Consider the following 15192-nt stretch of genomic DNA (forward strand, 5'->3'; position numbering starts at 1 on the left):
TCTTCAATTTACAGTTTAATTGAACCATGTTGAGATTTGAATTCTTGATCTCTGTATTGTTGGTCCACTCTTGTTGGACATTGCATTTGAATCTGCAACTCTCACTGTTCAGTCACCCTTCCAATGGGCTCTGTATTACAATTACCAAAATGCACTGAGCTGTCTTAATTGCATGTACCATCAGCCCGACTATTTGCCTCATTTCATAGGTAGTGATTTTCTCCCTCTCCAGTAATTCAGACGCAGGGGATGATAATAATCTGTCTAATTTCCTTGGTCCTAATATTTTCAGTCCCTCCTCACTACTTTTCAAGCCTCCTACTTGAGTGTCGTCAGATAGTATCAGAGGTGCATCATTGTACACAAGAACAATCAAACATATTTTTAGTCGTTCACAGGATTTAAGCTTTGCTGTCTGTGTCACCATTTGTTGCCTGTACCTAAATACTGTTGAGAAAATGGTGAGCTGCCTTCTTGAACCACTGCAGTCCATGTACTGTAGGTAGACCCACAATGCTGTTAGAGAAGGAATTCCAGCGTTTTGACCCAGTGACACTGAAGGATTGGCAATATATTTCTGAGTTAGGATGGGGAATTGTTTCAAGGAACTTGAAGATATCTGCGATCCTTGTCTTTCTAGGTGGTAGCGAAGGTGGGTTTCGAAGATGCTGTCTGAGGAGCTTTTGAGAGTTTCAGCAGTGCATCTTATCGATGAATACATATTGCTGCTACTGAATCAGTGTTGGAGGGAGTGAATATTGGGAGTGGTGAATGTGGTGCCAGTCAAGTGTGATACATTGCCCAGGATGGTGTCAAGATTCTTGAGTGTTGTTAGAACTGCACTCATCCAGGCAAGTGGGGAAAATACCATGACACCTAATGATGATTGTGCCTTTGAATGTCAAAGGGTGATCATGGCCAGACAAATGTGACTTGAATGTTACTTTTCCATATCAATTCAAGCCTAGAAGTTGTTTAGGGTCTGGCTGTGTGGGGACAAGGACGACTTAAATATCTGCAAAATTGGGATGGATATTGAGAATTTCACAACAAACAATGAACATCCACTCTCTGCTGATGTGATGGAAGGAAGTTTGTGATGGAGGAGCTCAATGTGGCTGGGCCAAGGACACCACCCAGAGGACCTCCTGTGGGGATGACTGACCTGCAACAACTATCTTCCTGTGGGTTAGGTATGACGCCACCCAATAGAGCATTTCCATGGATTCCCATCAAGTTCACTTCTACTCAGGTGTTATTTAAGCAATTATACGTTGACTACTGAGGTGTACCATTCGTATTTCTGCTTCAGTCCAAAGAGACTGAATTCTTTATTCTCTGTAATATTGATCGATGGTTTGTTTACCTCTAGACACCATTGCACCTGGCGGTTGTTACAAGACAGGCCAAGGTGGTGGAGTTATTGCTTCAAGCTGGAGCTGACATGGGTCTCCTGGATTGCCATGGGAACTCTGTTCTACACCTGGCAGCACAGCAGGGAGATGTGAACGTGCTCAATGTCCTCCTCAGCAAAAAGAACAAGACTCTACTAGAACTCCTCCATTTGCCAAATAATGCAGGTTTGTAGATGGAGAAATCAGGGTCAGCTGGGGACCTCTGGTGGCTGCACTGCAGATTTGTTAAAGCTAATGTTAACATTGGGCATATAGAGCGAAATGGACAGTTGGGGCGTTTATTCCTCATGACACTTTTATTAGAATAAGTAACTATTCTTCAAAGTGTTTTGGTTTTTATGGTTATGCTCACTTTTACAATTTATACCATTGAGATCTTTGGCTGTGCATCAGTATGGACACACAAGTTCTGTTGTCGAATTTATAAAGGTTTGGTTTTCTGTCAAGGTGGTGGGATTTTATTGTGAAGCTTAGATTCCCTACAGTACGGAAACAGGCCCTTCGGCCCAACAAGTCCACACCAACCTTCCAAAGAGTAATCCACCCAGACCCATTTCCCTACATTTACCCCTGACTAATACACCTCACACAATGGGCAATTTAGCATGGCCAATTCACCCTGACTTGCACATCTTTGGACTGTGGGAGGAAACCAGAGCACCCGGAGGAAACCCACGCAGACACAGGGAGAATGTGCAAACTCCACACACAGTCGCCTGAGGTGGGAAATGAACCTGGGTCTCTGGTGCTGTGAGGCAGCAGTGCTAACCACTGAGCCACCGTGTCGTCCAAGCTGCCTCTAATTTGTCCAAGAACGATATCTGTCCCAAGGTCAGAGGAGCAACTCGTACTGTAACAGCGCAATGTTTCCATTTTCTTTCCATACCAGTAATCTGTGAAGTGAAACTGATTTACCAGATACAGGCTTCAACCTTTGAATCGTTGTGAACAACCAGCTAAAGAATGAGAAGAAATTGGGTGAAACAGACTTAATCAGTCAAATAATTATTTTTAAAAAGCAGAATATTATATTCAGCTTTAAACAAAAAGGGCAAGATATTGTAACCGAGCAATGGTCTGATTGTGAGAATTGATTCTTTTCATTTGGGGAACCACAGATAACGTCATTGAGACGTACAGCATGGAGACAGACCCTTGCGTTCAACTCGTCCATGCCGGTTAGATAACCTGAACTAATCTAGTCCCATTTGCCAGCATTTTGCCCATATCCCTCAAAACCCTTCCTATTCATGACCCATCCAGATGCCTTTTAAATGTTATAGTTGTACCAGCCTCCACCATTCCTTCTGGCAACTATTCACTCTATTCATATCCCTCATGATTTTATAGACCTCTATAAGATCATCCCTCAGCCTCTGCTCCAGGGAAAATAGCTCGAATCTATTCAGTTTCTCCCCATAGCTCAAACCCTCCAACCCTGGCAATATCCTTGTAAATCTTTTCTGAACCATTTCAGGTCTAACAACATCTTGCCTATAGCAGGGAGACCATAATCACCCGCAGTATTCCAAAAATGGCCTTACCAATAAGTGTACAGCCCCAACATGACATTCCAACACCTGTACAGAGGAACCGAATATCGGATTATACGAAGGAGATTTCGAGATCGTCATAGAAACATTACATCAGTGGCGTGTTTCCAACAGTGATCGCATCTTTTGTTTACAGTGATTAAAAGTGAACCCGGCTTACTGAAACGCTGCTGAGAACAGTCCCGGACCGATGGGAGCCCAGGCACCGTCTCTGAATGACTAACCTCCCGCCCTCTGTCTTTCCCCACACACTTTCCCTGGAATTGGACGAGGCAGTGCAGTGTGCTGCTGCCTCATCTCCTGAATGGGGAGCAGATTTAACAGAAAACTCCGGAAAGGCTTTGAATCAATTGACCAAATAATCAATTAGACGAACAAAATAGTGCCCACCCATCCCGTTCGGATATTCGAGGTTCCTCTGTACTCCGTGCACTGACTAATAAATGCAAGCATGCTAAACACCTTCTTCACTATCCCTATCTACCTGCAATTCCACTTTTAAGGAACTATGAACCTGCATCCAAGGTGTCTTTGTTTGGCAACACTCCCCAGAACCTTGCCATTAGTGTATAAGTCCTGCCTGATTTGCCTTATCAAAATATAACATCTCACATTTATCTAAACTAAGCTCCATCTACTGTTAAAATTGAGACACATTGAGGCTAGAAGGAGTTACAGTAATCAGAGATAGTAAGTTGAAGAGACAGGTGAGGCTGGAACATGACAGGGAGCGAGGAATGCCTGTTGGCTTAAATTGCATCTATTTCAATGCAGGAGAGCTACAGGTGATGCTGATAAATTCAGGGCATGGATGGGTATGTGAAACTAGGATATTATAGCCATTACAGAAACACGGCTAAGGGAGGGACAGGACTGGCAGCTTATTGTGCCAGGGTACAGGTGCTTTAGGCAGGACTGAGGTGGTGGAAGGAGGGGAGGGGGAGTTGTATTTTTGATTAAGGCGAGTGTCACAGCAGTAATCAGAGATGAAATAACTGAATGAACATCCAGTGAGGCTTTGTGGGTGGAATTAAGAAATAAGAAGGGGATGGTGACGTTACTATAGGCTGTATTAGGGGTTGTACTATAGGCCCCCAAATAGTTGATGGAAATTAGAGGAACAAATATGCAAGGAGATTGGGGAGACATGCAGGAGTAATAGGGTTGTCATAGTGGGGATTTTAATTTTCCTAATATAGACTGGGACTGCTGTACAGTGAAAGGCTTAGATAGGGTGGAAGTGTGTTCAGAGAAGTTTCCTCAAGCAGGAAATAGAGGGTCCTATTTGGGAAGGGGCAAAACTTGACCTACTCTTGGGAAGTAGGGCAGGACAGGTGGTGGAGGTGACAACGGCAGAGCACTTTAGGACCAGTGACCATAGTTCTATTAATTTTAAACAGGTTATGGAGAGGGACAAAACTGGTCCACAGGTTCAAGTTCTACACTGGGGCAATGTGAATTTTGATGGAATTGGACAGGAGCTTGCAGGGATTGATTGGAGTAGTTTGCAGTCAAAGGGACCTCTGGCAGGTGGGAGGCCTTTAAAAGTGAGATAGCTAGAATTCAAGGTCTTTATGTTCTTGTGAGGGGGAGGACAAAGTTGGCAGGAATAGGGAATCCTGGATGACAAGAGATATTGAGGCTTTGAGCTGATAAAAGGAGGCATAGCTCAGGTGCAGGCAGCTGGGATCAAGGGAATCCCTGGAGGTATACAGGGAATACAGGAGTTTACTGTAGAAGGAAATCAGGAGGGCGAAAAGGGGGCACGAGATACCCTTGACTGAGAAGATTAGGATGAATCCAAAGAGGTTCTTTAAGTGTATTAAATGAGAAAGAATAACTTTTCATTAAAAATAATGGTCATGGTTATTTTTATGTTGATTTAACCAGGAAGATGGCTTCTAAAGTTTATTTTTCATTTGAAAAATAGTCTTTCCAAAGGTGCAGTGCTCCCTCAGCACTGATCCTCCAGCAATACGGCACTCCCTGAGCACTGACTCTCCGACAGTGTGCAACTCCCTCAGCATTGATCCTCTGACAGTGTGGCACTCCCTCAGCACTGACCCTCTGACAGTGCGATGCTGGCTTAGTCCTGCACACAGTTTTGAGTTGGGATTTATACTCAAGACTCTGAAATAGAACTTAAATCCATGATTTTTCTGGTGTGCGGTGTGGGACCTGCCCACTGTACTGAACTATTTATAATGATTCCAAAGTGAATAGTGATGATTTGTAATGGATTTGTAATTTAGAAGGTTATTCCCCTTAAGATTCATGATACTGAGGTTTTCATGATATACGGCATAAAAACTAAAAGTAATTCCAATTATATTTGCACACAGAATGCTGTTAGTTAGCATTCAGACAGGAGCTTGTGAATGAAAAGCTGAAACATTTAAGAACAAAATGTTTTGAAGTAAAACAGCAGGTAGATGAATGAGAATGGTTAGTCTGCCTCTCTTCTCATGTAATAGTTACATTATTCATTTGTTCCCCACCTTTAGCCCTTGATCTATGATTGATTAATTGATTATTTTTGGAATGCTGTGAATGACCCTTACATTGAAGATTGATGCTGGATGCTTTGGTCGGGCGTTCCACCTTGAACAGAGGTCACTCTTCAAATCACTTTAATTTCCCCCCACCTTACCTCAGTCTCAACCCTCGGACTCAGCACCACCTTCTTCCTGACCTCTCCGTCCCCACCCCCTCTCCGGCCTATCACCCTCACCTTAACATCCTTCCACCTATTGCATTCCCACGCCCCTCCCCCATGTCCCTCCTCCCTACCTTTTATCTTAGCCTGCTTGGCACACCTTCCTCATTCCTGAAGAAGGGCTTATGCCTGAAATGTCGATTCTCCTACTCCTTGGAATGCTGCCTGACCTGCTGTGCTTTTCCAGCATCACATTTTTCAAATCACTTTCACTGGCAACTCTGACATTGGTGATTCTGGAGAAAGATGAATTCTCTGCACTTGTTGATTGACTTGATTGAATATTTTAAATGGTGTGGACAAAGTTTCTGTATTCATTGACACCATGTTTCCCTTCCTCCACCCACTTTCTAAAAAGATGCTGTTTCCAACTATCAGTTCTAGTTTGGTACCAAATTTCCCATCGCTCAAGGCATGGATCATTCTTCGATTGTTGTGACAAAAGTTACAAGTAGCATTATTAGTTTGTAAACTAACACATAGTTGCTAATCTTATGCTATCTCCTTTTAGGTTTCAATGTAGTTCACCTGGCTGTATTAGCGAACAGTCTGTCGTCACTGAGGCAGCTGATTGCAGCCGATGTTGATGTGGATTCCCTGGAGCAGCAAGCAGGTCGCACTGCACTCCATCTCGCAGTCGAACAGGAAAACATCTCCTTGGCCGGCTGTCTCCTCCTGGAGGTGTGTTTTGTCACATCTCAATCATTTTATTGCTAAAGTAGTATTTTTATAAGGTATTATATTGTTGTAGAGAAAACAGGAAATTGCTGGAGAAATTCAGGTCTGGCAGCATCTCTCGAGAGAAAGTTAACATTTCAAGTCCTGTATGACTCTTCACCTTGAAATGTGAATTCTGTTTTTGTGCCTCTACAGGTGCCTGACCTGCTGAGTTTCTGCAGCGTTTTCTGTGTTTGTTTTATGTTTCCAGCATCTGCAGTATTTTTTTTAAAGCTATTGTCCTGACCCTCCTTCCGCAGTGTGGCGCATGCTCAACACTGACCTTCTTGACAGCACGGTTCTCCCTCAGCACCAACCATCCAATGGTGCGGCTGTCCCTCTGACCTGTGGTAGCACTGTGTGTGTCAACTCCTGCTTGCACTGAAATGTTTCATAGGAAGTTGAACCCACTCTGGTTCAGAGTTGTAAAGGGCCAGGGCACAGTCTCAGATTTTAAGGGCACCAGTTTAAGATGAGATGAGGAGGAATTTCTTCTCTTTGAGTCATTGGAACTCCATGCCATAGAGATCTGTCAGGCAGAGTCCTTGTGTATATTTAAGGCTGAGATTTGATCATTGAGGGAATCAAGAGTTACGGGAAAAGGACAGGAAAGTGGGCACGAGGAATGCTTGATCAGTCATGATCCTATTGAATGGCAGAACAGGCTCAGGGTGGAATGGTGTACTCCTCTTCCTATTTTTTATGGTCTATCAGTGAGCCACAGCCAACACTGTTGAAAATAATTCATGTTGCCATTCTGAAACTCATGATTATGAAGGTTTCTTATTATCATTGCTTATTTTTGTGCAGCACTTGCTTAGGTAAGGTATGGGACCTGATCAACATTGTAGTAGTAATTAGCTGGAAACATGTTATGCGGGTGATATTCAAATGCAGTTGCTGAGAGGTTTTTATTGTAGACCGTTACTGATTCATTGCTTTTGATATCATTATCTTATATTCATTAAAAACTGGCTCCCTCTGGTGGTGAATTCAGGTTGTGCTGTCAGTATTTCTGCTCTGTACCTGACTTGTGGCAGCTGTCACCAGCAGAAAATCCCCCAAAGTTAACCCTCTGAGGGTTCAGGCTCAGCTAGAAATCACTGAATCCTCTAATGAAGCTGTCTGTAGCTTTCACAACATCACTTGGGATTCCTGAGGCACCTCTTTATACGGTGGCGTTTCACAGCACCATGGATGAAAATGAGGTAATGTACCCTTTATACGAGCTACAAAAATTCAGATAGATTCAATACAGTATGCTGGCTTTGTATTTAAGTTAGAGCCTTTTGCAGTATCCCAGAGTGCTTGATGTTTTGAAGTGTAGGAAATATGGCAGTTACACAGCAGGCTCCCACAGATAACAATGTGATAATGATCAGCTAATCCATTTTCTGTGATGTTATAGAGTCATAGACATGTACAGGATGGAAACAGACCCTTCGGTCCAACTCGTCCATGTCAATCAGATACCCCAACCCAATCTAGTCCCACCTGCCAGCACCCGGTCCATATCCCTCCAAACCCTTCCTATTCATATACCCGTCCAGATGCCTTTTAAATGTTGCAATTGTACTAGCCTCCACCACTTCCTCTGGCAGCTCATTCCATACATGTGCCACCCTCTGAGAGAAAAAGTTGCCTCTTAGGTCTCTTTTATATCTTTCCCTGCTCACTCTAAACCTATGTTATCTAGTGCTGGACTCCCTCGCCTTAGGGAAAATACTTTGTCTATTTATCTTATCCATGTCCCTCATGATTTTATAAACCTCTATAAGGTCATCCCTCAGCCTCTGATGCTCCAGGGAAAACAGCCCAACTATTCAACCTCTCCCTATAGCTCATATCCTCCAACCCTGGCAACATCCTTGTAAATCTTTTCTGGACTCTTTCAAATTTCACAACATCTTTCCGATAGGAAGGAGACCAGAATTGCACGCAATATTCTAACAGTAGCCTAACCAATGCCCTGTACAGTCGCAACATGACCTCCCAACTCCTGTACTCAGTATTCTGACCAATAAAGGAAAGCATACCAAATGCCGCCTTCACTATCCTATCCACCTGCAACTCCATTTTGAGGACTGTTAATGCTATCACAGCAAACATATTAAGTGATAATAATGTGTGATGTGTTTGGATCCTCAGGGCAGTGCAGAAGTTGATGCCACCACATTTGATGGGTCTACAGCACTTCATGTAGCAGCAGGAAGAGGCTATACCAAACTCTGTGCCTTACTAATAGCAGCAGGTATGTATTGGAATGTTTGTGTATGAGGTGATGCTTCATTGAGCAGTTCTAGTTTGTTAAAGGCTGATGTTAAAAGCATTACTTGGAGCAGTGTTGTGAATCTGACCTTGCACAGGAATTCCCAGTATGCTATCTTGTGAGAGAAATAGCCTGCATCGCTATGATTAGACTGAAATGTTGTCAGAGAGTAACCCTCTAGCATCTGTGCTGCAGGTTCACCAGAGGCTTGTTACAGTGAGTGCTGGCAAGTTTTTTTAAACCAGAGCTGAGCCTGAGCACTTCCTCATGAAACACTCAAATTCCACCCATTCCCGCACACAGAGATTGCATGCTGACTAGCTCACACACGAAGCAGTCTACCAGATTTTAGTAGAGATCATTCGGCCAGCTGTCTGTCAGAAGGAACTATTTGTGCATCCTTTCTTTCCTCATAGCTCTACAGTTTTTAAAAAACTTTTCAGCTAGTTCTCCAATTCCCTTTTGGAATTTCTTGTTGAATGTGCTTCCACTGTTGGCCCTTCCATGCAGATCACAACGTATTCCATTAATTTTTGTTTCCCTTCCTCTGTTCCTTTACCCTTTGTCTTGAATTACTTTAGATCTGTCTCCTCTGGTCACTGGTCTTTTGGGATTGGAAGAAACTTGCCTACCTTACTCTCAGAACCCCTGAGTAATTTGTTATTGCTTGGTTTAGTAGTTCTTTGCCATACTTTGCTCAGTATTAAGAATGTGTTGTTCATGAAATAAACAAATTCATCTTAAAATGATTTTTTTTATAGATGGTAGGTCAGAGAACAAAGGGGTTGGTTATTTGTTAATCTGGTGTCCGGAATCTAAATTTTTCAGGTGCAGATCCACACATCGAGAATCATGAGCCACTAAATGACAAAACTGATGAATCTGTTGATGATGATGATGATGATGAAGGTGATGGTGATGGTGATGATGAAGGAATCTTTCATGGTACCACACCGTTAGACATGGCAGCCTCAGAAGAGGTAAGAATACTAATACCAGACTGAAATAAGGCAACACCTCTAACAGACTCATTGAATATTTGAAGGAAAGAGAAATATTAATTTCAGTATTGCTCATCACAGCCCCAGGATGTCCTGAAAATAATTCCTTCTCCATATTCGTTCATATTATTTATAATAATAATGTTTCCACGCCCCTTTCAAGTCTTTCTTTCCAACTGTCTTAAATTCCTTTATTAGGGAATATATTTGTCTGGATTTCAGATTGCTAAATGGACAAGAAATAAATTATAAATAAACAAAGTCTGGCAGGCTGTTACAATGTATAAAAATGACTTCGATGAAGATAATGAGCGAAATGCATCCAAATTGTAAAAAGTTGGCTAGGAAAATAAAGTGTAAAGAGGATTAAAGACTTCAAAGGAATCTATAACCAGGTTGAGTGAGTGGGTAAGGATGTGGTGGATGGAATACAATGTGGTAAAGTATGAGGTTATCTACTACAGTAACAAGAATAGTGAAGGATGGAGAAATTGGAGTATTTGGAGGGACCTGGTTGTACATAAATCACGTAGGTTTATGGAAAAGCAATTAGTTAGGAAAACAGATGGCGTGTTAACCTTTGTTACAAAGCAACTGAGGGAGAAGACATCTGGTTTTATGAAGTTAGGTTATTAATCTGTGAAGTTCGGTACCTCGGAGAGCTTGCTGCTGCTTGTTGAGAACATTTTTAGGGAATAGTATGGGTAAATGGATTTAAGATAGAGATTCAGCCTTGGCCAGACTGAATGGAGTAGATAATCGCCTGTTCCTGCTCTTACTGCATGTGTTATACTAAATTATTGGCTTGTGAGCAGTTTGATTTATTAATGGACGTTGCTTTTCCAGGTCTATGATATCCTAAATGGTAAACCATACCAACCGAAACCTGCACCAGTAGCTTCTTTCCCACAAGGTAATAACTGCTTTAGAGAAGCATTTTGTGATACTTTAGTATACTTACAAAATGACAAAGAACATGTTGCACAGCCTCTGAATTCTATAATGTGGAGTCTCATATTCAGAAGGTAATACCATGATTATTATACTAAATGTGAAAATGAGATTAATTATCTGATAACACCAGCTTCAAAGGAGACTAGTGATACTGTTAAAGATTTACTGCAGCATTTTGACCAGTTCTGAAACTGACCAGGAAATGTTAGTGAGAAACACTGAGTGAAAATAATAGAAAAATGAATGATGGCAACAGCATTTCACCATGCTGCAAGACATAGAAAGTGACAAGTTACTTCTAGTAACTTTCTATGCCCACAGTAATGAAGCACAAATATTTACAAAGGAAAAAAGTGTGTTTCCACAAATCCCTCACACCCTCACTGTTATAATGTACAGTAAAGCTTCACTGATCAGATTGCAATATGTGGCCTCACCAAACATTACCATTCTGACATGAAAGTTGATTACTATTCCATCAAAATCCCAGAAGTTTCTTCAGAATTGAACTGCAGATGCCTACACCTGAAGGACTGCAGTGATTCAAGAAGACAGTTCACCACTACCTTCTCATGGGACAATTAATGTTTGCCCAGCCAACAAAGTCCATATTGGGTGACAATCCAGAAAAAGGAACGTGATTGGTTGTAAATGAAAAGGGGATTACTATGGCAATCTTTGTAAAGGTTAGAGGTGAAACCATCATCCCTTTCCTTCCACACAAGGTTTTTGTTATAAAAACAAAGTAGTACAGATGCTGGAGAAACCCATCAGGTCTGACAATGTCTGTGAAGTCAGAATCAACGAGGTTTCAAGTCTGAAATAACTTTTTTTTTTGGATTTGGAAAATAGGTTTTATGCTGTTAGTAAAGGGGGACCCCAGAGCAAAAGGAGTGATCACAGTAGTTAGAGAAAGAGATGGGTATTAATAACATTTGTTATGTTGTTCCTTGAAGCCTCACCTGTATCAAGCATGAATCTTTAACCTTCTTTACAGGTATTCTACCAGATAGTATAATATTTTACACTGAAGGATTCTGTTTGTGCACACCAGGTGACTTAGGTCAGTTGAATATAGAAGCAAGGCTGGAGCTGTGTAAACTGTTGGAGGTACCTGAACCCAATCTTAACTGGATGGCTCTCGCTCAGAAACTGGGTCTTGGAATTTTAATCAATGCCTTTAAACTCAGCCATTCCCCAGCTAAAACACTGCTGGATAACTATGAGGTGAGCTGAATGTATCCTCTCTTTCTTATAGCAATGTAATTTTATAAATTAGATGGATAGCCAATGAATTAAAAATGCAGGGGTCTCTGGCTTTGTACTTCACAAACCAGACTTGATAAAATACTTAGTTTTAGTTTTACACTGGATGGTTAAGGGCCTTTCCCTCCCTCCCTCATTACGTGCTCCCTCCTCTTTCTCAAATTCATGGAATTACAGTAAGATCCACTACTTTTAATAATGGGCATGCTACATATTGACAGTCAACTTGGTGATGGACACAGGATCTGGGTGCAGCAGAAAATACAGGTTTACACCACTCCCTCTGCAGAGGATTGCTGAACAGAATAATCATAACAGTCAGTTCCTCTTTCAGTTTTGATTTCTCCTTTGCACTGTGCTAACCTTTTCTGTTCTTCTTTGTTGCAGGTATGTGGTGGCACTATCATGGAGATTCTGGAAACACTGAAGTCTATGGGCTACAGCAAAGCAATTGATGTTCTTCACAAAGCAATGGCTAACTCAGCAAGTGCAGAAGCAGACAGGACAAGTAACTCACCAACACCCACTGAACAACCCAACAGTAAGAGCAAACCATTTATATTAATTTGGCTGTGGGGTGACAAGAATAGCTGAACTTTTAACTGAATATCAGTATCAAGTAGTAATCATATTTAAATTTTTTGTCCATGATTCTCAAAATGTAATAATTAATTGTTGAACTTCTAATTCCTATACATATGAAATTCTGCAATGATGACATGAAGCTAAAATGTGAACAATTATTGTCTACTCAAGTTCATTTCATCTCTAGTCTTCAATTTTCTGCATCACTGAAGTGGGTGCCTCTTGCTCAGGAACTGGGCATTTAGTTATTCAACTACTGAAGGCTGCATAGACTCCAAGAAATTTCCTAACCACCCCATCTCTGATGCTTCTTCAAAAGGTTTACTATTTTTACCACATGTTCTAATGGAGAGTAAACCTTTTACCTTTAACTGTAACATTGTATAAGGACCCCTCTTTCATCAAACGACACAGAATTATTACAGTGTCAAAACAAGCCATTCAATTTATTGTGCCAGCACCAGCTCTATTATCTACTGTCAGTCTCTTGCCTCTTCCCCATATCTCTACATACCATTACCTTGTTGATCTTTCTGAATGAAGAGGTCTCTAAGATTTGGTTTGAAACGTATTTCACACAGATGTCACAATAAGCCTGAGAGAAGGGATTTTTAATTTTTCAGGCTGGACTGGATTCAAAGTACAATATCTTCCCTTCCAAATTCAAAGGTCATTCAGGAAAGACTAACCTCAAGGTTACATTTACATTAATGAAATATTAAATGTTCTACTTGTACAATAAGGTGATAAATTATTCCCTCAATGTTTTATAATTTCAATTTGCAATAAATCCTTTGAAAAAATCCCAATATGCTTTCAATGTACATTTACTGAAGCAAGGGAAAACACGTTAACTATGGGTGAAGTATTATCTTATATAACACCATAGCTAAGTGTTGTGTCCAACTATGATATTTCTTCAGACCCACCATTGCAACTCTTCTAACTCATCAAATTTTAGTGGTTAATTCCTTGTGCCTAAAAATGTTTCATCTTTATATCACCACTGCAGATTTTCTAATTTTAAGTATTTTGAATACATAGGAATTGAAATAGCAATAAAATTATTTTGGGAAAGTGTTATAATTGAGTAAGTTGCATTAACAAATATTTCACTCCTTGATGATATATTTATCAAATCAACTTATTTAAAAGCTCAAGAAAACACCTGTGTTTAATTAAGTCATTACTTTGATTTCTTTCCTTCTTAATGATAAAGAACTGAAACCTCTCAATCTTTTCAAACAGTTGTTCAGATTGATACAAAATCCCAGCAGTGTGACAGTGTGTGTGACAGTGGAGTGGAGACGTCATTTAGGAGACTAAGCCACATGTCAGCAGAATGTTACAGCAACAACCAGACTTCTTTTGAATTGTGAACTTTGCGACAAGGATATCGGTAGTTGATTAATCAGGACCAACCAAAGCAAGTGCAATTAATGGATTTCAACCTAGTTTGTAATCTGTGAGACCTGCGTTGTTCCAGCTATTATTATTGTCATAAGACATTATTTTAACACAGGTCAGTGCTTCGATTTAAAGACAAGTTCTCAAACTTAAATAACTATTATTCAATTCCCCTCAGATTTGTATGTAGTTTATAAAATACACATGGACCAAAAAATTTTCATTTGCAAACTGAGCAGTCCAATATGCTTGAGCTCACCTGTAAAGACCTGAACACACGTCAAGCCTGACAATCCCAGTGCAGAACTGAGTGTGCTACATTGTCAGAGGTGCTGTCTCTTGAACAAGATGTTAAACTCAGGTACCATCTGTCCTTACTGAAGGATATAAAAGCTCCTATGAAAGAGAATTGGGTATCTACCCTCAACTAGACTCTGGTTGTAATCACACACTTTGTGGGATTATGCTGTGTATCCTACATAGCACAGTGACTGCAAAGCGCTTTGGAATACCCTGAGACTGTGCGAGGTGCTAGAGAAATACAGGTCTGTCTTTCTTAATACTGATTAGTATTAACAGAGAGAAGCTTTTCAAGAGTTTGTCTGCGATCTTTTCACATGGCCATTCATTTTTTTGCAAATGCAGAAAATGAAAACAATTGATGGAGTTTTGCTTTGGTAATCTCTAAGCTGAATTGTGATTTTCATGTTTAAGAAAAAGCTGATTGTACATTTTATCACAGCTTGTTCTCAACAATCTTAAGTGGATATTTGTAAATAGTCACAGCAGCTTTGGTTGCCTAAATTAGTCTTTTTAGAAAACGTCTTGCTAAATGTAGTTTAAATTTTGTGAGCTTTTTTAATAAACAATTAAAAATTGAACAAATTGGTAGTTTTATTCTGCAGCTTGTATCATTAAAATGTGGTGATTCTAACTGAATACGAAATCAAACTGGTTCAGAAATTCCTTATTCCATCACTCTTGAAACAGGTCAAATGTCTTGTACTAAGTTTATATAAATGGGGAGTTAACGTCAGAGTTATACAGGGTCATGATGCAAAGATCTAAAATGAAGTCAGTGTGAATCTATGTGCACTAATGTTTTGCAAAAACCTTTTGAAACTGAAACTGAATATGCTGAGCAGTGACCTAAATTTCCAGAAAGGAAAAAAGCTATAACTGTGGCCATGCCATCTCCCATTTTTCAGTGATACAGTAAGATGACCAAAATACATCACAAGAGAGAGAAACAATATTAACATTTCAAGACTGTAACCTTTTGTCTCTACAGGAAAATGTCAGATGTTTA

The 15192-nt window shown here is 40.6% G+C and overlaps 1 protein-coding gene across 2 annotated transcripts in view; it reads left to right on the forward strand.

The window, feature by feature from the left end:
• LOC132833410 (nuclear factor NF-kappa-B p105 subunit-like) overlaps window positions 1-14700 on the forward strand; it is a 99453-nt gene extending 84753 nt beyond the window's left edge. For both annotated transcript variants that reach the window (XM_060851654.1, XM_060851653.1), the window contains exons 17-24: window positions 1373-1580; window positions 6196-6365; window positions 8550-8652; window positions 9499-9650; window positions 10518-10584; window positions 11680-11852; window positions 12279-12432; window positions 13725-14700. In XM_060851654.1, the coding sequence (XP_060707637.1) occupies window positions 1373-1580; window positions 6196-6365; window positions 8550-8652; window positions 9499-9650; window positions 10518-10584; window positions 11680-11852; window positions 12279-12432; window positions 13725-13855 (1158 nt within the window). In that variant the 3' untranslated portion in view covers window positions 13856-14700. The remainder of the gene's footprint in view (window positions 1-1372; window positions 1581-6195; window positions 6366-8549; window positions 8653-9498; window positions 9651-10517; window positions 10585-11679; window positions 11853-12278; window positions 12433-13724) is intronic.
• The last annotated feature ends 492 nt before the right edge of the window (window positions 14701-15192 follow it).

Source organism: Hemiscyllium ocellatum, chromosome 36, assembly GCF_020745735.1.
Source record: "Hemiscyllium ocellatum isolate sHemOce1 chromosome 36, sHemOce1.pat.X.cur, whole genome shotgun sequence".
Taxonomy (NCBI): domain Eukaryota; kingdom Metazoa; phylum Chordata; class Chondrichthyes; order Orectolobiformes; family Hemiscylliidae; genus Hemiscyllium; species Hemiscyllium ocellatum.